Raw genomic sequence first — 24,041 nt, 5'->3', positions numbered from 1 at the left:
GCATTGTGTCAGAAAGAAAAGGAAGGCAGGCATTTCTGTCAAACAGTGCTTCCACGACGTCGTTGTAAAATCACGCCGTTTGCTTAGAAAATGCATCTTTCTATTTAACTGTATGGATGAATTGCATGGCGCGAGGATGGACATATTGCGTGTGAGGATGTTCACTTCAGGCAAGAAAATGTCCGTTTTTGCTCGGTGGCTCACGGCGCTGCTTCTTCTGGTCTTTTGTTCTCGCGTCGTGTCCGGGCAGATATCTTATTCCATTCCGGAGGAAATGCCGAAAGGCTCCGTGATTGGAAATATCGCTCAGGATTTGGGACTGGATTTAAAAAGACTGAAATCCGGGAAAGCGCGCATTTATACTGGCGATAGCACCGAATACATTGAACTGAACAGAGAAAAGGGATCCTTGCTCATCAAAGAAAAAATAGATCGCGAGACCCTTTGCGCAAAAATGACCCCGTGCGCTCTGCATCTCCAACTGATTCTGGAAAACCCGATGGAATTATATTCTGTTACCGTCGAAATTAAGGATGTAAACGACAATGCTCCTAGTTTCCAGAAAAATGAAATTAGGTTTGAGATCAGCGAGTCCGCAGCGGTGGGGGCCAGGTTCGTGCTGGGTAGAGCGGTGGATCCAGACGTAGGAATTAATGGTCTTCGAAGCTACTCGCTCAATCCGACGGATAATTTTGCGTTGGACACACAATCTGATGTGGGAAGGATTGTAGAGATGGTGTTGCAAAAGCCCCTTGATCGTGAAAAGGAAGCACGGCTTAATTTATTGTTGACAGCGTTTGATGGAGGAGAACCACGGCTATCTGGAACAATGAACATACGTATAAAAGTACTTGACGTTAATGATAATGCTCCTATCTTTACTCACAACGTTTATAAAGGTACCGTGACAGAAAATGAGACAAAGGGCACGAAATTGACCACCGTGAGCGCTACCGATAATGACGAAGGCTCTAATAGCCATGTGACATATTACATTTCCGACGCAATGGACAGCTCTGTGACCGATATCTTTATAGTAGATCAATACAGTGGAGATATTACATTAAACGGCCAAGTTGACTATGAAAAAACGAATCATTACCAGCTTCATATCCAAGCTAGAGATCAAGGAGGACTCTCTGACTCATGTAAGGTAATCATTGATCTGTTGGATGTTAATGATAATAAACCAAATATTGACGTCATTTCTATGTCAAATTCTATACCCGAAGAGACCAAGCCGAATACTGTTGTTGCTATGATAAAAGTGAATGACCAGGATTCAGGTGCTAACGGCCAGGTTCACTGCACTATTAATGATGACGTTCCATTTTCTGTTAATTCACCATCCAACAACTTCTTTAGTCTGCGCACAGAGCAGGAACTGGACAGGGAGAGAGAGTCTGAGTACAACATCACTGTGCTGTGCTCTGATGAGGGAGTTCCCTCACTCTCCAGCAGCGCTTCTCTCCGTTTACTCATATCAGATGTGAATGATAACGCTCCTGTCTTTGAGAGAAGGAGCTACGAGGCCTTTCTGCTCGAGAACAACACACCAGGTCTCTCTATCTTCAGAGTGAAGGCCAGTGACGCAGACTCGAACCAGAATGCGCGCGTTTCTTACATTTTAGATGACAGCGCTGTTAATGGGGTTCCTGTATCGTCATATGTGTCAGTCAGTGCTGATAGTGGAGTCATTAGTGCCGTGCGCTCTTTCGACTACGAGCAGTTAAAGGACTTCTATTTCCGCGTAAAAGCGCAGGATGGAGGCTCCCCTCCACTCAGTAGTAACGTGACAGTGAGGATCAAAATCCAAGACCAGAACGACAACGCTCCTCAGGTTCTGTACCCAGTACAGACTGGTGGCTCTGTGGTGGCTGAGATTGTGCCTCGTTCAGCAGATGTTGGCTATCTGGTGACTAAAGTGGTGGCTGTTGATGTGGACTCTGGACAGAATGCCTGGCTCTCCTACAAACTCCAGAAAGCCACAGACAGGGCGCTGTTTGAAGTGGGTCCACAGAATGGAGAGATACGGACTGTGCGCCAGGTCACTGATAAAGATGCAGTGAAACAGAAGCTCACTGTTGTTGTGGAGGATAACGGACAGCCGTCTCGCTCAGCTGTAGTGAACATCAATGTAGCTGTAGCGGACAGTTTCCCTGAAGTGGTCTCGGAGTTCTCGGACTTTACGCTCAGCAAAGAATACAACGATAACCTGACTTTTTACTTAGTTTTAGCTCTGGCTGCTGTTTCTTTCCTGTTCATCACTACTGTAGTAGTTATAATATCAGTGAAGATCTACAGATGGAGACAGTCTCGTATTTTCTACCAGTCCAGTCTCCCAGTTATTCCGTACTATCCACCCGGTTACGCAGACACAGGAGTTACTGGAACTCTGCCGCACATGTACAATTATGACGTCTGTATGACGACCAACTCGAGGAAAAGTGACTGTAAATATTCTACACTTGGTGGTCAGAGTGTTTTAGTGATGGACCCGAGTTTCTCAGAGACTCTGCAGCGCGCAATGAAGGAAAAAAGTCTTTTGGAAGACGCGGATTCTCCAGATTTGGTAAGACAATGCTAAATCTTCGTGGACTGATCTGTTGTAATATCATTATCTGAAACGTTTCAGTGCGCATAACCGTCACATTAATACTTCCATCACTTCACTTTTAAGTCATTGTTTCACGGTGTTTGCGATTCAACCTGCGTCAGTAATTCTATCAGTCATTTTCAGCACCACTCTTTCTGGACAGCGCGTTTATGTTCATTAGCTTCGTGATGAAAACTCAGTTTGGCACTATTTTTTATTTTTTTTGGCATCTGCTTATCACGTAGCACTCTGATTGTCTTTTGTTAGGTTTGTCTCTTTTGGTAGAAAAATGAAAATGCGTGGACTCTTAGCATTTATTTGATTCGATTTTGTGTGTGTTTTTTTGCAACACTGGAAACCGGAGAAGAGCTTTCAAGTAATGACCCATGCATTACCAAGTACATTCTAAATCCTGTCAAAGGAATGGAAAACATTTCTGCAAAATACCAACCTTTTTAATTGTAACCTGATTACAGCCTTTCCCCAACTAAACTGACCGAATATTGTACTTTGTAATGATGTAAAATCTTCAAACGACATTATGGGGTGCTGATGTTGTATTTATAAAAAGTTTGAAGGTTCTGTTGTTGATAGTGTACTCAGTAAATCGCTTTCTGTCTTACACGTCTACAATTTATTTGATGTGACTGCTAGTTTCATGCACAGAAAAGAAAAATCCCCTTTGGCCTGAAACAGAAAGTCAAATGATTTTATTTATTTATTTATTTATGTAATTATTTTATTTCGGATTTCCACAGGAAAATCTTGTCAGTGTGGCTCTAGAAGCCAGATAGCTCATTATCAGTGCATTGCTTGTTGATATTCATGCTATTGCGCCATTAAGGACTGAAGTGGATTCACTGCCACTGCTACCTCCTTAAATTCCACATTATTACTGGCGGACGACCAGCAACAGAAAAAGTAAAATATATTCGAAAAACAATGTTAAAAATATACAGTCTATTCCCATTCAGTTCCCCTTTAGTTGCTGCCGTCCAATGCGCTTTTGTTTAAGTGCAGCTTTTACTATCAGTTTAAAATATTTCACAGCGTTGCTTCACTCCCTGTTCATGTATGTGTAGTTCCTATTTTTTGACTCAGAAGGTCGCTGTTTAACAGCGTTTGGGCTGCGGCTCAAACCTTCACGCCCTCCCACATCATCGCATTGTGTCAGAAAGAAAAGGAAGGCAGGCATTTCTGCCAAACAGTGCTTCCACGACGTCGTTGTAAAATCACTCCGTTTGCTTAGAAAATGCATCTTTCTATTTAACTGTATGGATGAATTGCATGGCGTGAGGATGGACATATTGCGTGTGAGGATGTTCACTTCAGGCAAGAAAATGTCCGTTTTTGCTCGGTGGCTCACGGCGCTGCTTCTTCTGGTCTTTTGTTCTCGCGTCGTGTCCGGGCAGATATCTTATTCCATTCCGGAGGAAATGCCGAAAGGCTCCGTGATTGGAAATATCGCTCAGGATTTGGGACTGGATTTAAAAAGACTGAAATCCGGGAAAGCGCGCATTTATACTGGCGATAGCACCGAATACATTGAACTGAACAGAGAAAAGGGATCCTTGCTCATCAAAGAAAAAATAGATCGCGAGACCATTTGCGCAAAAATGACCCCGTGCGCTCTGCATCTCCAACTGATTCTGGAAAACCCGATGGAATTATATTCTGTTACCGTCGAAATTAAGGATGTAAACGACAATGCTCCTAGTTTCCAGAAAAATGAAATTAGGTTTGAGATCAGCGAGTCGGCAGCGGTGGGGGCCAGATTCGTGCTGGGTAGAGCGGTGGATCCAGACGTAGGAATTAATGGTCTTCGAAGCTACTCGCTTAATCCGACGGATAATTTTGTTCTAGAAAAGGAATCAGGAGGAGAAAAGAATGTAGAGATGGTGTTGCAGAAAACGCTTGATCGAGAAAAGGAAGGAAGACTTAGTTTACTGTTGACAGCGTTTGATGGAGGAGAACCACGGCTATCTGGTACAATGAACATACATATAACAGTGCTGGATGTTAATGATAACGCCCCTGTTTTTACGCAAAGGGTATATAAAGCCACAATTACAGAAAATTCGATAAAAGGCACCAAACTTACAACAGTTAGCGCCTCTGACGCGGATGAAGGGTCTAATAGTCATGTAAAATATTATATATCTGACGCAGTCGACAATACAATGGTCGACATGTTTTCTGTAGACGAAAACAGTGGAGAAGTTACATTGCACGGTCTAATGGACTATGAAAAATCGAACCATTACCAGCTAGATATCCAGGCTAAAGACCAAGGAGGACTTTCTGACTCGTGTAAGGTAATAATTGACGTGTTGGATGTAAATGACAATAAACCAACCATTGATATAATTTCTATGTCCAACTCTATATCCGAAGAGTCCAAGCCTAACACTTTGGTGGCAATGATAAAAGTAAATGATCCAGATTCAGGTGCAAATGGGCAAGTTCACTGCACCATAAATGACCACATTCCATTTTCTGTGAATACACCATCCAACAACTTCTTCAGTCTGCGCACAGAGCAGGAACTGGACAGGGAGAGAGAGTCTGAGTACAACATCACTGTGCTGTGCTCTGATGAGGGAGTTCCCTCACTCTCCAGCAGCGCTTCTCTCCGTTTACTCATTTCAGATGTGAATGATAACGCTCCTGTCTTTGAGAGAAGGAGCTACGAGGCCTTTGTGCTCGAGAACAACACACCAGGTCTCTCTGTCTTCACAGTGAAGGCCAGTGACGCAGACTCGAACCAGAATGCGCGCGTTTCTTACATTTTAGATGACAGCGCTGTTAATGGGGTTCCTGTATCGTCATATGTGTCAGTCAGTGCTGATAGTGGAGTCATTAGTGCCGTGCGCTCTTTCGACTACGAGCAGTTAAAGGACTTCTATTTCCGCGTAAAAGCGCAGGATGGAGGCTCCCCTCCACTCAGTAGTAACGTGACAGTGAGGATCAAAATCCAAGACCAGAACGACAACGCTCCTCAGGTTCTGTACCCAGTACAGACTGGCGGTTCTGTGGTGGCTGAGATTGTGCCTCGTTCAGCAGATGTTGGCTATCTGGTCACCAAAGTGGTGGCTGTTGATGTGGACTCTGGACAGAATGCCTGGCTCTCCTACAAACTCCAGAAAGTCACAGACAGGGCGCTGTTTGAAGTTGGCCCACAGAATGGAGAGATACGGACTGTGCGCCAGGTCACTGATAAAGATGCAGTGAAACAGAAGCTCACTGTTGTTGTGGAGGATAACGGACAGCCGTCTCGCTCAGCTGTAGTGAACATCAATGTAGCTGTAGCGGACAGTTTCCCTGAAGTGGTCTCGGAGTTCTCGGACTTTACGCACAGCAAAGAATACAACGATAACCTGACTTTTTACTTAGTTTTAGCTCTGGCTGCTGTTTCTTTCCTGTTCATCACTACTGTAGTAGTTATAATATCAGTGAAGATCTACAGATGGAGACAGTCTCGTATTTTCTATCAGTCCAGTCTCCCAGTTATTCCGTACTATCCACCCGGTTACGCAGACACAGGAGTTACTGGAACTCTGCCGCACATGTACAATTATGACGTCTGTATGACGACCAACTCGAGGAAAAGTGACTGTAAATATTCTACACTTGGTGGTCAGAGTGTTTTAGTGGTGGACCCGAGTTTTAGAGACACTTTGCAGCGCGGAATGAAGGAAAATCGCCTCATAGACGATGCCGATTCTCCAGAGTTGGTAAGAATTTTTTTTTTTTTAACACATCAAAAGCTTAAAATTATTTTAGTCATAAAAGTGCATGTAAATTCTTTACACTTCGGTTTGTAAATATCCCATCATCAGAGTTGTTGTGCTGTAATCTGTTAAAGCATACTCATGTTCGTGTCTTTTCACCGATTAAAATATTTGGTTTATTATATACTAATGCTAATGATTGAGTAACTCCAGGGACTTCTCTGCATACTAGATGAGCTGTTCTTGTAGAATTGTGTGCTAAAATTTTGCGCTCCGGCCATTTCAGGGGTTAAATAATACCTCATCCGAATGAAAATAGTATAGTCACCTTTATTAACCTCAATTCGGCGTAGGATTTCAGGACAGTTGAATAGTGAAATAAATGTTTATATGAAGTAAAATGACAGAACACATCGCATGAAGAAATTGTTTACTTGGATTTCCAATTTCCCATATGTCATATTAAGACTTTGAAATGAAATATTGGGATTCGTATTGCTTTTCTTTGAAATAATGATGTGGCCATAACATGTTCCGTGCACACGATACTAAATGGCACATTAAAACCATGTAAAGCCGCAGACCTTTTTTTCTTAGTCCGATTCTCCTGATTTCAGCACCACGTTTACTGGACAGCGCCAAACGCTTTGAAATGTCAACGATTTAAACGTTTAATGAATACAAAGGTAACTGCTTTCTTAACTTGCTGAGGTGGAAGGTTGCACTTCTTCCTCCCACGAGGTTAAAGTGGCATGGACATTGTATAATAACACTCAACTACTGTAAACACGCTGTTCAGTAGTTTCCTTATTTCTTTGTTGATTTGTTTGAATAATGTTTACCTGTCAGCACTATATGGCTATATTTGTTCGTACTCATGTGAATTATTCACATTCTGTTCTTGCACATGTAGTTCCTCTTTTTTGACTCAGAAGGTCGCTGTTTAACAGCACTTGGGCTGCGGCTAAAGTCCTCACGCCCTCCCACACCATCACACTGTATAAGAAAGAAAAGGAAGGCAGGCTTTTCTCGCTGGTGATGTTTACACAGCTTCGTTATAAAACCGCTCTTATCTTGGAAATGCGTAATTTCATTTGATTTTTCTTGAAACGGTGGATTTTGAAGCCGTAGATTACCGATGGACATATTGCGTGTGAGGATGTTCACTTCAGGCAAGAAAATGTCCGTTTTTGCTCGGTGGCTCACGGCGCTGCTTCTTCTGGTCTTTTGTTCTCGCGTCGTGTCCGGGCAGATATCTTATTCCATTCCGGAGGAAATGCCGAAAGGCTCCGTGATTGGAAATATCGCTCAGGATTTGGGACTGGATTTAAAAAGACTGAAATCCGGGAAAGCGCGCATTTATACTGGCGATAGCACCGAATACATTGCACTGAACAGAGAAAAGGGATCCTTGCTCATCAAAGAAAAAATAGATCGTGAGACTCTTTGCGCAAAAATGACCCCGTGCGCTCTGCATCTCCAACTGATTCTGGAAAACCCGATGGAATTATATTCTGTTACCGTCGAAATTAAGGATGTAAACGACAATGCTCCTAGTTTCCAGAAAAATGAAATTAGGTTTGAGATCAGCGAGTCCGCAGCGGTGGGGGCCAGATTCGTGCTGGGTAGAGCGGTGGATCCAGACGTAGGAATTAATGGTCTTCGAAGCTACTCGCTTAATCCGACGGATAATTTTGCGTTGGACACACAATCTGATGTGGGAAGGATTGTAGAGATGGTGTTGCAAAAGCCCCTTGATCGTGAAAAGGAAGCACGGCTTAAGTTATTGTTGACAGCGTTTGATGGAGGAGAACCACGGCTGTCGGGTACAGTGAACATAGACATAACAGTGTTGGATGCTAATGATAATGCTCCTGTTTTTACGCAAAAGGTGTATAAAGCTACAATAACAGAAAATGCATCAAAGGGCACCAAGATAACCACCGTAAAAGCTACTGATGCGGATGAAAGCTCTAATAGTCATGTGACATATTACATTTCTGACGCAGTGGACAGCTCGGTGACCCACATTTTTATTGTAGATCAACACAGTGGAGATATTACATTAAACGGTAACATCGACTATGAAAAATCGAACCATTACCAACTAGATATCCAAGCTAGAGATCAAGGTGGACTCTCTGACTCATGTAAGGTAATGATTGACGTTTTGGATGTTAACGATAACAAACCAAGTATAGATGTCATTTCTATGTCCAACTCTATATCCGAAGAGTCTAAGCTTAACACTGTGGTGGCAATGATAAAAGTAAATGATCCAGATTCAGGTGCAAATGGGCAAGTTCACTGCACCATTAATGACCACATTCCATTTTCTGTGAATACACCATCCAACAACTTCTTCAGCCTGCGCACAGAGCAGGAACTGGACAGGGAGAGAGAGTCTGAGTACAACATCACTGTGCTGTGCTCTGATGAGGGAGTTCCCTCACTCTCCAGCAGCGCTTCTCTCCGTTTACTCATTTCAGATGTGAATGATAACACTCCTGTCTTTGAGAGAAGGAGCTACGAGGCCTTTGTGCTCGAGAACAACACACCAGGTCTCTCTATCTTCACAGTGAAGGCCAGTGACGCAGACTCGAACCAGAATGCGCGCGTTTCTTACATTTTAGATGACAGCGTTGTTAATGGGGTTCCTGTATCGTCATATGTGTCAGTCAGTGCTGATAGTGGAGTCATTAGTGCCGTGCGCTCTTTCGACTACGAACAGTTAAAGGACTTCCATTTCCGCGTAAAAGCGCAGGATGGAGGCTCCCCTCCACTCAGTAGTAACGTGACAGTGAGGATCAAAATCCAAGACCAGAACGACAACGCTCCTCAGGTTCTGTACCCAGTGCAGACTGGTGGCTCTGTGGTGGCTGAGATTGTGCCTCGTTCAGCAGATGTTGGCTATCTGGTCACCAAAGTGGTGGCTGTTGATGTGGACTCTGGACAGAATGCCTGGCTCTCCTACAAACTCCAGAAAGCCACAGACAGGGCGCTGTTTGAAGTGGGCCCGCAGAATGGAGAGATACGGACTGTGCGCCAGGTCACTGATAAAGATGCAGTGAAACAGAAGCTCACTGTTGTTGTGGAGGATAACGGACAGCCGTCTCGCTCAGCTGTAGTGAACATCAATGTAGCTGTAGCGGACAGTTTCCCTGAAGTGGTCTCGGAGTTCTCGGACTTTACGCACAGCAAAGAATACAACGATAACCTGACTTTTTACTTAGTTTTAGCTCTGGCTGCTGTTTCTTTCCTCTTCATCACTACTGTAGTAGTTATAATATCAGTGAAGATCTACAGATGGAGACAGTCTCGTATTTTCTATCAGTCCAGTCTCCCAGTTATTCCGTACTATCCACCCGGTTACGCAGACACAGGAGTTACTGGAACTCTGCCGCACATGTACAATTATGACGTCTGTATGACGACCAACTCGAGGAAAAGTGACTGTAAATATTCTACACTTGGTGCTCAGAGTGTTTTAGTGGTGGACCAGAGTTTCTCAGAGACTCTGCAGCGGGCAATGAAAGAAAAAAGTATTCTTGATGACCCCGATTCTCCAGATTTGGTAAGATTTTAATCTTAATGCTTTTGAGTTCCATTAGCTTATATGTATAAACATTATACTGCAATATTTTGCCCTCTTGCCATGCAAAAATTCTTTGTTTTACGTGTCCCGTGTTTACAGCTGGCTATCCTTTATTCTTTACGTATAACTTGATATGATACAGTATTCTCATGGAAAGTACAACAGTATTAGTCGCTTTTGCATTGGTACATAGTGACACAATCCTCTTTGTCCTTTAACATCAACTTTGAAGTTCACTCACATACCATTTTTTTTCCTTTATATTGACATTTCCAATATGTCTCATGGTCACTTTCATAAACACAGTCGATGACTTTCGGTAAACTCTTTTGACAAGAATTCTATTGCTTAAGCATATATTGTGTGTGTTCAAGTGATTGACATTTTAAATCAAGCACAGCCATGAATCTTTGGTATTCAAGAAGTTTAGCATTTTTCAGCACCACTAGTTCCGGTCAGCTCCGTTCAACCTCTATTGGACTCAGTTATACCAACTCTGTATTGTTTCTGTGAAATGTTAGAATATTTTGTTTGGAAAAAGCATTTGTAAAATCCTTCGATTTTGTTTTAGTAGAAAATAGTATAAAATGCATGGCACAGTTCTGTCTTGTAATTTCCCTTGGCCTGCAGAATGTTTTGGTCATCGACCATTTTTAAAATGACTTAAATATATCTTAGCAGAACGAGAAAGTTTGATTTGATGCAATGTACTCCTGTAATAGGATCCTAAAATGAACAAACTTTAAAATGGCCATGACTATTGAGCCTAGAGCCCCTCTAGACTTTGTCCTACCCGAATATCCATGAACTCAAACCGGACTCCATTGTGTGGTATCAAAGTAGTGAGTTTTGTCAATTTTTTCAATGACATAAAAGCCACACAGCCAACGCATCATTATGTAGTATAATAAAACACAGTGCGGCAGATGACTTTTGTCTTTGGCAGACCACTAGTGTTGGAGAGCATCCAATAGTTTATAATAAACATATGGTGTATTAAAATTAGACAAACCTACATGTTTGGATTTCTTGAAAATACTGTTTTTTTATGCTCTACATGTTTAGTCAAGACTCAAATTTCATTCTTTCATCTTGTCTTCTGACTTAAACTGCCAGTTCAGTTTTCAAGTTTTAACTCAAAATGGGTTAAAAACAGGACATTGAAACATGAATTCTCAAATTCTCTATCTTTCTATTTATCTCTCTGAATATATATTGATTTATATAGTTATTAGAGTGTTTCTTTTATTCTGTTGTGGAAATAATTATTTCATATTATTGGCAGTAACTCAGCAAACTAAATAATGTAATTCTTCATTCTGACTCTAAGTGACGCTGTTTATCAACGATGCGCTGCGTCTGTAGGTTTCCGCCTCAGACTCGCCCACAGCAGCCTGATTAATCAGAGAAAGAAAAGCTCCTCAGTCGCGTTTTCCGTGTCATCGACATCTGAGGGGAATCTGATGGTCTGTCGGTCTGAAATGCATCAAGTCTGGATCTGTATTTGATGACTGCGCATTTAAAGCATTGAAAATCAGTATTTCGTCGTCATTTCTCGAGATCTTCTCATCAGACAAGCACATCTCCGTTGCAGTGATGTGGCACACGGTATTGTTCTTCGTCGTCCTTTCTTCTCACTCCGTGCTCGGCCAGGTCAGCTACTCCATTCCGGAGGAAATGGCGAAAGGCTCGACGGTTGGAAATATTGCGCAGGATCTGGGATTAGATTTAAAAAGACTGAAATCGGGAAAAGCGCGGATTTTCTCCGGGGACAGCACGGAATACATCGAGCTGAACAAAGAGAAAGGCATGCTACTGATCAAAGAGAAAATAGATCGCGAGGCTCTGTGCGCTAAAACAACGCCGTGCGCTCTACATCTGCAGATGATTCTCGAGAATCCGATGGAACTTTATACTGTTACCGTTGAAATCACGGATATAAACGATAATGCTCCTACATTTCAGAACAAAGAAATGAGGTTTGAGATCAGCGAGTCAGCTGTGACTGGAGCGAGATTCGTGTTAGAGAAAGCAGTGGATGCGGACGTTGGAACAAACGGCCTTCAGAGCTACTCACTTCATCCAACAGATCACTTTGATCTAGCAGTACATAATCACGCAGACCGTCGTAAAAACGTAGAGATGGTTTTAAAAAGGCCCCTGGACAGAGAGAAACAAGAAAGAATTTCTTTGATGTTGACAGCGATCGATGGAGGCGAGCCAGTGCTGTCTGGCACTGTCAAGATACATGTAAATATACTGGACGCAAATGATAACGCTCCTGTTTTTAACCAGAAGTTATACAAAGCTTCACTAACTGAAAATTCAGCAAAAGGATCTAAGCTAACAACCGTTAGCGCTTCTGATCCAGATGAAGGCTCAAACGGGCAGGTGACGTATTACATTTCAAATACTGAGGATGGTGTTAAAGATGTATTTATTATAAATCAATTTACCGGCGAGGTTTCATTAAACGGTCAGATTGACTATGAAAAAATGAACAATTATATACTGGACATTGAAGCTAGAGACCAAGGAGGACTCTCAGATTCATGTAAAATTGTGATTGATGTGCTGGACATAAATGATAATAGCCCGTTTATAAATATTCTTTCTATGTCCAGTTCGATATCAGAAGATTCTCCACCTGGCACCGTAGTTGCAATGTTGAAAGTAAATGATCCTGACTCGTTTGCGAATGGGCGAGTTCAGTGCAGTATTAGTGAACATATTCCGTTTGCCATCTTATCTCCGTCGAATAACATATTTAGCCTGCGCACAGAGCAGGAACTGGACAGGGAGAGAGAGTCTGAGTACAACATCACTGTGCTGTGCTCTGATGAGGGAGTTCCCTCACTCTCCAGCAGCGCTTCTCTCCGTTTATTCATTTCAGATGTGAATGATAATGCTCCTGTCTTTGAGAGAAGGAGCTACGAGGCCTTTGTGCTCGAGAACAACACACCAGGTCTCTCTATCTTCACAGTGAAGGCCAGTGACGCAGACTCGAACCAGAATGCGCGCGTTTCTTACATTTTAGATGACAGCGCTGTTAATGGGGTTCCTGTATCGTCATATGTGTCAGTCAGTGCTGATAATGGAGTCATCAGTGCCGTGCGCGCTTTCGACTACGAGCAGTTAAAGTACTTCCATTTCCGCGTAAAAGCGCAGGATGGAGGCTCCCCTCCACTCGGTAGTAACGTGACAGTGAGGATCAAAATCCAAGACCAGAACGACAACGCCCCTCAGGTTCTGTACCCAGTACAGACTGGTGGATCTGTGGTGGCTGAGATTGTGCCTCGGTCAGCAGATGTTGGCTATCTGGTCACCAAAGTGGTGGCTGTTGATGTGGACTCTGGACAGAATGCCTGGCTCTCCTACAAACTCCAGAAAGCCACAGACAGGGCGCTGTTTGAAGTGGGCCCGCAGAATGGAGAGATACGGACTGTGCGCCAGGTCACTGATAAAGATGCAGTGAAACAGAAGCTCACTGTTGTTGTGGAGGATAACGGACAGCCGTCTCGCTCAGCTGTAGTGAACATCAATGTAGCTGTAGCGGACAGTTTCCCTGAAGTGGTCTCGGAGTTCTCGGACTTTACGCTCAGCAAAGAATACAACGATAACCTGACTTTTTACTTAGTTTTAGCTCTGGCTGCTGTTTCTTTCCTGTTCATCACTACTGTAGTAGTTATAATATCAGTGAAGATCTACAGATGGAGACAGTCTCGTATTTTCTATCAGGCCAGTCTCCCAGTTATTCCGTACTATCCACCCGGTTACGCAGACACAGGAGTTACTGGAACTCTGCCGCACATGTACAATTATGACGTCTGTATGACGACCAACTCGAGGAAAAGTGACTGTAAATATTCTACACTTGGTGCTCAGAGTGTTTTAGTGGTGGACCCGAGTTTTACAGAGACTCTGCAGCGCGCGATGAAGGAAAATAATCTTCTTGATGACCCCGATTCTCCGGATTTGGTAAGAGCTTATTGCAGATATATCTGAGTATTCCAATGTTTTGTCATGTTCAAATAACGCAAGCGTCTGCATATTACTCTCATATTGAGACGATCGTGGCATCTTCATGCTTGGACAATATTTTCTTTGCTGAATGGCAAATTTTCTGTTGCTGAATCTAATGTGTAAATCCATGTCTCCTTGAAGTAGTCAGTAATGAATTGTTATAATACTTTATAGCGCTTTAATGTAGCCAGTCTTTTCAAATGCGTGCACACTGCCCAATTTTTAGCGTGTCAGTTTAGTGTTTTATGTTGTCTTTGTATAAAATGAGTTAGTGTCGATGCTTCTAATGACGCTAATACAATATCACTTTGTCAGTGCGTTGTTGTGAATCAAATTTCCATGTGTGAATACTTCAGCGCTTCTCAACACCACTGTGGTGGACAGCGCCAAACAGTAAGGGAGGCCGTCCAGTCAGTTCACAATGAAGTGTTCCCGACATAAGCTATTACTCCAAGAAATGGGGAGCAAGTTATCCCCATATAGTTATGTATGCATGCGTGTGTGTGTGTGTGTGTATGTGTGTGTGGGTGTGTGTGTGTGTGTGTGGGTGGGTGTGTATGTGTGGGTGGGTGTGTGGATGTCCTTAATTTCAGTCCATGGGAGTTGAAGAATCGGATGGCTTGTGGAAATAAACTGTTTCCCAGTCTGGCTGTGAGGGCTCGAATGCTGTAGTTCCGTCTTCCAGGTACCAGAAGAGAGAACGATTTGAGTGAGGGGTGTGTGGTGTCTGTCAAAATGCTAGTGGCTTTCCAGATGCAGCGTGTGGTGTAAATTTCCACGATGGAGAGAAGAGAGGCACCTCTTATCTTTTCAGGCTGGTACTTTCTATCAATGCAGTCTCCCTAGTGACTGGTAAAATACAAAGACTGTAAATATTCTACGCTTGATGTACAGAGTGTTTTAATCATGGATTCGAGTTACTCAGAGACTCAAAAGCGCAATGAAGTAAAAGAATCTTTATGATACCGATTCTCAAGTTTTGGTAAGATTTAATATTTAAAGGCAGATGAATTGCATTAGCTTATATGTATGAGCAATATATTGCAATATGTTACCCTGATGCATCTGTAAAATTCTCCGTTTGACGTATCATGTGTGTTAAAACTGGCTTTACTTTTTGTTTACGTCTAAAGTGATTTGTTGCAGTATTACTATGGAGAGTTAAACACTATGAGTCGGTGGTGTGTTGTCATATAGTGAGGCAGGCTTCTATATCATTTAACATTCATTTTAATGTTCGCTGACGTGTCATATTGCTTGATATTGACATAATTCCAATGTCCCTTTGGTTTTACACTTTTTTTTTTCATAAACACAATTGCTTTCTTTCAGTTGACTCTTTTGGGGAAAAGAAAATAAATAGTTGATGAAACAATATAATTCATGTCCAATTGGTTGACAAAGTAAGTAAAGCTTTCTTTGTTTTGTGTTCAAACAATTGTCAGCAACACTCATTCTGGGCAGCTCTGGACAGCTTTATGAAGCAATGAAATCAGCTTGTGTTGAATTCAGGACTACCCACTCTGTAGGATTTCTGTGATATTCTAGTGTATTTTGATTGGCAACTATATTTATACCAGGCTACGATTTGCCTTATTCTGGGATAAACATGTAGATAATACATTGCAATAGTCTTCTTCTTCTTTTTTCATTTCGCTTAGTGTGAGCCCAGGCTTTGCTGAGACTGTTTACTGTGAAATGAAGGGAATATTTTCTAGCAAAACAAAAAAGTTAGTTATGCATGTTATATTTCTTTAATGGCATACTAATATCAAACTTAGGCAAAGCTACTTTCTTTGGGATTCTCGAAGATACTGCATTTTTCCCTCAAAATATATGTATTCAATGCAACAATTTAACTGGTTATGCTTTCTCCTGACTCATACTGCATCAGTTCGGTTCTCTAATTAGAACTCAAAATCAGTTTAATTCGTCATATTGAAATACTATCTATCTATCTATCTATCTATCTATCTATCTATCTATCTATCTATCTATCTATCTATCTATCTATCTATCTATCTATCTATCTATCTATGTGATTATTTAATTATTCACGTAGTTAAATTACCATTTATTCTATTTTGGAAGCAGAGGTGTCAAATTTAGGTCCAGAAAGTAAAAATCCTTCCCAGGATTTGGTTCCAACAGGCTGGACAGCTCTGCTGGTGGTGTGATCTAACTAGAGAAGCCAGCCTGTTGGAACAAAATCCTGGGAAGGACTTTTACTTTCTGGACCTGAATTTGACACCTCTGTTTGGAAGTCATTATTCCATATTGTACGCAGTAAACCAGCAATATAAATTTTGTAATTCCTCATTCTGACTCTAAGTGACGCTGTTTATCAACGATTTGCTGCCTCTCTCTCTGTGTCCGCCTCAGAGTCGCGCACAGCAGCCTGAATAATCAGAGAAAGAAAAGCTCCTCAGTCGCGTTTTCCGTGTCATCAACATCTGAGGGGAATTTGCTTGTCGGTCGTTCTAAAACCTCAAATCTGGATCTTTATTTGATGACTGCGCATTTAAAGCATTGAAAGTCAGTATTTCGTCGTCATTTCTCGAGATCTTCTCATTAGACAAGCACATCTCCGCTGCAGTGATGTGGCACACGGTATTGTTCTTCGTCGTCCTTTCTTCTCACTCCGTGCTCGGCCAGGTCAGCTACTCCATTCCGGAGGAAATGGCGAAAGGCTCGACGGTTGGAAATATTGCGCAGGATCTGGGATTAGATTTAAAAAGACTGAAATCGGGAAAAGCGCGGATTTTCTCCGGGGACAGCACGGAATACATCGAGCTGAACAAAGAGAAGGGCATGCTACTGATCAAAGAGAAAATAGATCGCGAGGCTCTGTGCGCTAAAACAACGCCGTGCGCTCTACATCTGCAGATGATTCTCGAGAATCCGATGGAAATGTACACAGTGACCGTCGAAATCACGGATATAAACGATAATGCTCCTACATTTCAGAATAAAGACATTAAGCTTGAGATCAGCGAATCAGCCGTAACAGGAGCGAGATTCGTGTTAGAGAAAGCAGTGGATGCGGACGTTGGAACAAACGGCCTTCAGAGCTACTCACTTCATCCAACAGATCACTTTGCTTTAGAATTGCAAAATAGTGCAGGCCCTCGACAAAACGTAGAGATGGTCGTAAAAAGATCGCTTGATAGAGAGAAACAAGAACGATTTACATTGATGTTAACAGCGATTGATGGAGGTGAGCCAGTGCTGTCCGGCACTCTCCAGATACATGTTACTGTACTGGACGCAAATGATAATGCTCCTGATTTCACTCAGAAGATATATAAAGCTCAAATATTGGAAAATTCTCCAAAAGGAACTAAGCTGACAACAGTAAGGGCGTCTGATGCAGATGAAGGCTCAAACGGACAGGTGACGTATTACATTTCAAATACAGAATATGACGTTAAAGATGTATTTATTATAAATCAGTTTACCGGCGAAATTTCATTAAATGGTCAAATTGACTATGAAAAACTAAACAATTATCAACTCGATATTGAAGCAAGGGATCAAGGAGGACTCTCAGATTCTGCTAAAGTCAGTATCGACGTGCTGGACATAAACGACAATAAACCAGCAATAAATATTATGTCAATGTCTAACTCTATATCAGAGGACTCTCTTTCCGGGACCATTGTTGCAATGTTAAAAGTAAATGACCGGGATTCAGGTGCAAATGGTCAAGTTCATTGCAATATAAACGAGAATATTCCGTTTGCCATCACATCACCATCCAACAACTTCTTTAGTCTGCGCACAGAGCAGGAACTGGACAGGGAGAGAGAGTCTGAGTACAACTTCACTGTGCTGTGCTCTGATGAGGGAGTTCCCTCACTCTCCAGCAGCGCTTCTCTCCGTTTACTCATTTCAGATGTGAATGATAACGCTCCTGTCTTTGAGAGAAGGAGCTACGAGGCCTTTGTGCTCGAGAACAACACACCAGGTCTCTCTGTCTTCACAGTGAAGGCCAGTGACGCAGACTCGAACCAGAATGCGCGCGTTTCTTACATTTTAGATGACAGCGCTGTTAATGGGGTTCCTGTATCGTCATATGTGTCAGTCAGTGCTGATAGTGGAGTCATTAGTGCCGTGCGCTCTTTCGACTACGAGCAGTTAAAGGACTTCCATTTCCGCATAAAAGCGCAGGATGGAGGCTCCCCTCCACTCTGTAGTAACGTGACAGTGAGGATCAAAATCCAAGACCAGAACGACAACGCTCCTCAGGTTCTGTACCCAGTGCAGACTGGTGGCTCTGTGGTGGCTGAGATTGTGCCTCGTTCAGCAGATGTTGGCTATCTGGTGACCAAAGTGGTGGCTGTTGATGTGGACTCTGGACAGAATGCCTGGCTCTCCTACAAACTCCAGAAAGCCACAGACAGGGCGCTGTTTGAAGTGGGCCCGCAGAATGGAGAGATACGGACTGTGCGCCAGGTCACTGATAAAGATGCAGTGAAACAGAAGCTCACTGTTGTTGTGGAGGATAACGGACAGCCGTCTCGCTCAGCTGTAGTGAACATCAATGTAGCTGTAGCGGACAGTTTCCCTGAAGTGGTCTCGGAGTTCTCGGACTTTACGCACAGCAAAGAATACAACGATAACCTGACTTTTTACTTAGTTTTAGCTCTGGCTGCTGTTTCTTTCCTGTTCATCACTACTGTAGTAGTTATAATATCAGTGAAGATCTACAGATGGAGACAGTCTCGTATTTTCTACCAGTCCAGTCTCCCAGTTATTCCGTACTATCCACCCGGTTACGCAGACACAGGAGTTACTGGAACTCTGCCGCACATGTACAATTATGACGTCTGTATGACGACCAACTCGAGGAAAAGTGACTGTAAATATTCTACACTTGGTGGTCAGAGTGTTTTAGTGGTGGACCCGAGTTTCTCAGAGACTCTGCAGCGCGCAATGAAGGAAAATAATCTTCTAGATGACCCCGATTCTCCAGATTTGGTAAGAGCTTGATATCAAAGATCATAGTCCCAGATATCTTGTGCTAATTTTAAAGGTGTATACACTTCATCGTCTTTAGCACGTAATTCCCATTGCAATGTTTTCCTCTGGTACTTTGCAAATGTTCTTCTGTTCGAGCCTCAATCGCTTCAAGCTGAATGTTTTATTATCTCTTTACAAAGTGATTCGTTGCAGTGTTGTTTTTGAAGGTTAATCTTTATGGGTTGCTAATGTTGCTACTGCTATATAGTGACATTAGGTTCTGTGTCGGTCAGCATTATTTCTAAGGTTCACTTAAAGAACGCAAATGACTTTAAATTGACATGAGTCACACGTGTTTCGTGGTAATGGATGAACAGCGTTGTTTTCTAAACACCAATCATGTCTCTACGTTTTCTGATGTTGGTTAAGCTCGTACACAGTGCATTGTACACTTTTTTTTCTTTTAATTCCGACTGATTTGCACAATATTTTGCTCATGGACTTGGGTTTTCTTGACAGTATTTAGCGGTAAAGACATCTTCTATTGGAAACGCACTGTTTGCGATATTTTATTCATCTAATAATATCATAATATTAACAGGCTTAACAGCTGCACAATGCTCTGAAAAGTGACCATCAGATGGCCGTGACTGTTTCTCCTTGAGACTTAGCCACTTGCTCCTGCCTGATGATATTTTAACCTAAACAAAACCTTATTGTGTTTTCTCAAACTTAACGTTTGCCAAAGTTGTGAATAACGTCAAAGCACCGTTTGTAAATAAGCTGTTTTCTAGTGAGTAAAAACCCAGTGTGGCAGATGATTCCTCTCTTTTCAGGACCAGTAATGCTGGATAGCGCCGAATACTTAAACAGAAAGTGAGTTAGATTATATGTTCGCAAACCTATTTCGTTGAGTTTATAGGACATTGTATATTCAAACCTCTCTGCGTGCTTATCCAATACAGTTTGATTTTTTTCCCCCTGTTGGATCATAATTAATATGCTTCACTTCACTTCGCAATTTTGAAATTAAAATCAATACAGTTCATGGTATGAAAAGATGATTTATGATCTCGTTTCTTCATTTTTACGCATAGTTTTGGCAAACTAAGTGTTGTAGTTCCTCATTCTGACTCTAAGTGACGCTGTTTATCAACGATTTGCTGCCTCTCTCTGTGTCCGCCTCAGACTCGCCCACAGCAGCCTGAATAATCAGAGAAAGAAAAGCTCCTCAGTCGCGTTTTCCGTGTCATCGACATCTGAGGGGAATATGTTGGTCTGTCGTTCTAACAACCGTCGAAATTTAGATCCCTATTAAATGACCGACGAGTAAAAGCATCGAAAATCTGGATATTGACGTCATTTCTCGAGATCTTCTCATTAGACCAGCACATCTCCGCTGCAGTGATGTGGCACACGGTATTGTTCTTCGTCGTCCTTTCTTCTCACTCCGTGCTCGGCCAGGTCAGCTACTCCATTCCGGAGGAAATGGCGAAAGGCTCGACGGTTGGAAATATTGCGCAGGATCTGGGATTAGATTTAAAAAGACTGAAATCGGGAAAAGCGCGGATTTTCTCCGGGGACAGCACGGAATACATCGAGCTGAACAAAGAGAAGGGCATGCTACTGATCAAAGAGAAAATAGATCGCGAGGCTCTGTGCGCTAAAACAACGCCGTGCGCTCTGCATCTGCAGATGATTCTCGAGAATCCGATGGAAATGTACACAGTGACGGTCGAAATAACGGATATAAACGACAATGCTCCTACATTTCAGAATAAACAAATGAGGTTTGAGATCAGCGAGTCAGCTGTGACTGGAGCGAGATTCGTGTTAGAGAGTGCAGTGGATGCGGACGTTGGAACAAACGGCCTTCAGAGCTACTCACTTCATCCAACAGATCATTTTGTTTTAGATTTACAGAATCTCGCAGAGGGTCGCAAAAACGTAGAGATGGTTTTACAGAGACCTCTTGATAGAGAGAAACAAGAACGATTTACATTGATGTTAACTGCTATTGATGGAGGTGAGCCAGTGCTGTCCGGCACTCTTCAGATACATGTTACTGTGCTGGACGTTAATGATAACGCACCTGTTTTCACCCAGAAGGTGTTTAAAGCCTCAATTAGTGAAACTGCACCCAAAGGATCCAAATTGACATCCGTTAGCGCGTCAGACGCAGATGAAGGCACAAACGGGCAGGTGACGTATTACATTTCCAATACAGAGAATGATGTTAAAGATGTGTTCGTGATAAATCAGTTTACCGGTGAGGTCACATTAAATGGTCAGATTGATTACGAAAAAATAAACCATTATCAACTAGTTATTGAAGCGAAAGACCAAGGTGGTCTGTCCGACTCGTGTAAAATGATAATCGATGTGCTGGACATAAACGACAATAAACCAGTTATAACTGTTTTGTCCATGTCTAACTCTATATCAGAAGATTCCCCTTATGGCACCGTCGTTGCGATGCTGAAAGTAAATGATCCTGACTCATCCGCTAATGGGCGAGTTCAGTGCAGTATTAGTGAACATATTCCGTTTGCTATCACTTCACCATCCAATAACTTCTTCAGTCTGCGCACAGAGCAGGAACTGGACAGGGAGAGAGAGTCTGAGTACAACATCACTGTGCTGTGCTCTGATGAGGGAGTTCCCTCACTCTCCAGCAGCGCTTCTCTCCGTTTACTCATTTCAGATGTGAATGATAACGCTCCTGTCTTTGAGAGAAGGAGCTACGAGGCCTTTGTGCTCGAGAACAACACACCAGGTCTCTCTGTCTTCACAGTGAAGGCCAGTGACGCAGACTCGAACCAGAATGCGCGCGTTTCTTACATTTTAGATGACAGCGCTGTTAATGGGGTTCCTGTATCGTCATATGTGTCAGTCAGTGCTGATAGTGGAGTCATTAGTGCCGTGCGCTCTTTCGACTACGAGCAGTTAAAGGACTTCCATTTCCGCGTAAAAGCGCAGGATGGAGGCTCCCCTCCACTCAGTAGTAACGTGACAGTGAGGATCAAAATCCAAGACCAGAACGACAACGCTCCTCAGGTTCTGTACCCAGTACAGACTGGTGGCTCTGTGGTGGCTGAGATTATGCCTCGTTCAGCAGATGTTGGCTATCTGGTGACCAAAGTGGTGGCTGTTGATGTGGACTCTGGACAGAATGCCTGGCTCTCCTACAAACTCCAGAAAGCCACAGACAGGGCGCTGTTTGAAGTGGGCCCACAGAATGGAGAGATACGGACTGTGCGCCAGGTCACTGATAAAGATGCAGTGAAACAGAAGCTCACTGTTGTTGTGGAGGATAACGGACAGCCGTCTCGCTCAGCTGTAGTGAACATCAATGTAGCTGTAGCGGACAGTTTCCCTGAAGTGATGTCGGAGTTCTCGGACTTTACGCACAGCAAAGAATACAACGATAACCTGACTTTTTACTTAGTTTTAGCTCTGGCTGCTGTTTCTTTCCTGTTCATCACTACTGTAGTAGTTATAATATCAGTGAAGATCTACAGATGGAGACAGTCTCGTATTTTCTATCAGTCCAGTCTCCCAGTTATTCCGTACTATCCACCCGGTTACGCAGACACAGGAGTTACTGGAACTCTGCCGCACATGTACAATTATGACGTCTGTATGACGACAAACTCGAGGAAAAGTGACTGTAAATATTCTACACTTGGTGGTCAGAGTTTTTTAGTGGTGGACCCGAGTTTCTCAGAGACTCTGCAGCGCGCAATGAAGGAGAAAAATCTTCTAGATGACCCCGATTCTCAAGATTTGGTAAGAGTTTTTTTTTTTTTTTTTTTTTTTACAAATCATCTTGGCCCCCAAAGTTTCCCATTATTTTAATGGCATACATATCTCTTTTTTTGTTTTGTATATATTCATGAACATTGTTTTGCAATATTTTGCTTTTCAAATGTTATCCTTTTGCAGTTTTATTTGCGGTAAAGCTGACTTACTTTATTCTTTAAGTTTAAAGTGACAGTATTGTTGTGGAGCGTAAAACTGTGTGAGTTGGCGTTGAAATATCATGCCAAGCTTCTTTGTTGCTTAACATTAATTTTACAGTCCACGGTCGTGTCATATATTGCTTGATATTCACACAATTCAGATGTGTCTATTGATTACACAAATATTCGTTTCATAAACAATTGTTTTCTTTCCCTTGACAATTTTGGCAAGGGTTTTACTTAATGAAACATGTAGTTTGCTTCTGCAATTATTTGGCGTTCTAAATTAAGCAAAGTCAACTATGTTGTGTTCGAACTGTTTAGCACTTTTCAGCACCACTAGATCTGAACAGCTCCGGACAGTTTCATTCATCAATGAGTTCAACCTCTATTGAACTCGTTCATGCCAACTCTGTTGACTTTCTGTGACATGTTAATAGATTTCGTTTATCAAAAACATTGGTACAAGTTTGTGATTTTATCTCATTCAGGATTAAACTGATAGAAAATGCGTTGCAACCGATTTGTCTTTTGATCACACTATGTGTGCAGAACGTTTTGGTCGCGCGCTGGAGTTTCGCTGAGCCTATTTAACGTGAAATCAATGCTGTATCTTCTAGCAGAACCAGAGTGTTTATCATGTGTTTTATTCCATTAATAATGACAACAAACTTAAAACCGCATAAAGTTCTTAAGAGTCATTGTAAGATGGTCTTCACTGCTGCGCCTGGAGACAGTGGAGACTTTCTCCTGTCTGAATAGACATGAAACTCAAATCTGACTTTATTGCGTGGGGTAAAAGTAGGAAGTTTGGTCAGAATTATTTATGACGTCAAAGACAAATGGATTGCTAATGCACTGTTATTTAGTGGGTTAAAACACAGCGTGGCAGATGACTGTGCTTTTTTCAGGACCACTAGAGTTGGACAGCGCCCAATAGCTTGAAATGAAAGTAAGGCACCTTAAGCTTAGACAAACCTAGTTTTTTGGGTTTGCTTAGAAATACTATTTATTTATGTATGTATTTGTTTGTTTGTTTGTTTATATATTTATTGTCTCTTTGCATGTTTATTCAAGACTAAAACTTTATTTCATTTATTTTTCTCCTAACTTGAACTGCACCAGATTGGTTTTCTAACTTTTATTAAAAATCACTCCAATTCGGGATATAG

The 24,041-nt window shown here is 42.3% G+C and overlaps 3 protein-coding genes and 2 pseudogenes across 33 annotated transcripts in view; all 5 read left to right on the top strand.

The window, feature by feature from the left end:
* LOC108437803 (protocadherin alpha-C2-like) overlaps positions 1–24,041 on the top strand; it is a 334,331-nt gene that overhangs the window by 220,287 nt on the left and 90,003 nt on the right. Inside the window, exon 1 of one of the 31 annotated variants that reach the window (XM_037547136.1) lies at positions 58–2,572. The exons of 29 other annotated variants lie outside the window; for them this stretch is intronic. In XM_037547136.1, the coding sequence (XP_037403033.1) occupies positions 113–2,572 (2,460 nt within the window). In that variant the 5' untranslated portion in view covers positions 58–112. Of the gene's footprint in view, positions 1–57; positions 2,573–3,837; positions 6,331–24,041 lie in introns of those variants that run through there. One more of the 31 variants, XM_037547138.1, reaches the window with a different exon arrangement.
* On the top strand, positions 92–9,859 carry LOC108416545 (annotated as a pseudogene).
* Positions 11,267–13,886, top strand: LOC119265986 (annotated as a pseudogene).
* Positions 16,293–18,904, top strand: LOC119265984 (protocadherin gamma-A8-like). Its single transcript, XM_037547195.1, is given in 2 exon segments — positions 16,293–18,683; positions 18,686–18,904. Coding segments are annotated over 2 exon segments (2,226 nt in total). The 5' UTR covers positions 16,293–16,543; the 3' UTR covers positions 18,772–18,904.
* Positions 20,125–22,675, top strand: LOC119265985 (protocadherin gamma-A11-like). Its single transcript, XM_037547196.1, is given in 2 exon segments — positions 20,125–22,454; positions 22,457–22,675. Coding segments are annotated over 2 exon segments (2,226 nt in total). The 5' UTR covers positions 20,125–20,314; the 3' UTR covers positions 22,543–22,675.

Source organism: Pygocentrus nattereri, chromosome 18, assembly GCF_015220715.1.
Source record: "Pygocentrus nattereri isolate fPygNat1 chromosome 18, fPygNat1.pri, whole genome shotgun sequence".
NCBI classification, from domain to species: domain Eukaryota; kingdom Metazoa; phylum Chordata; class Actinopteri; order Characiformes; family Serrasalmidae; genus Pygocentrus; species Pygocentrus nattereri.
The sequence above is the reverse complement of the archived record's forward strand: the minus strand, read 5'-3'. Positions and strand labels throughout refer to the sequence as shown.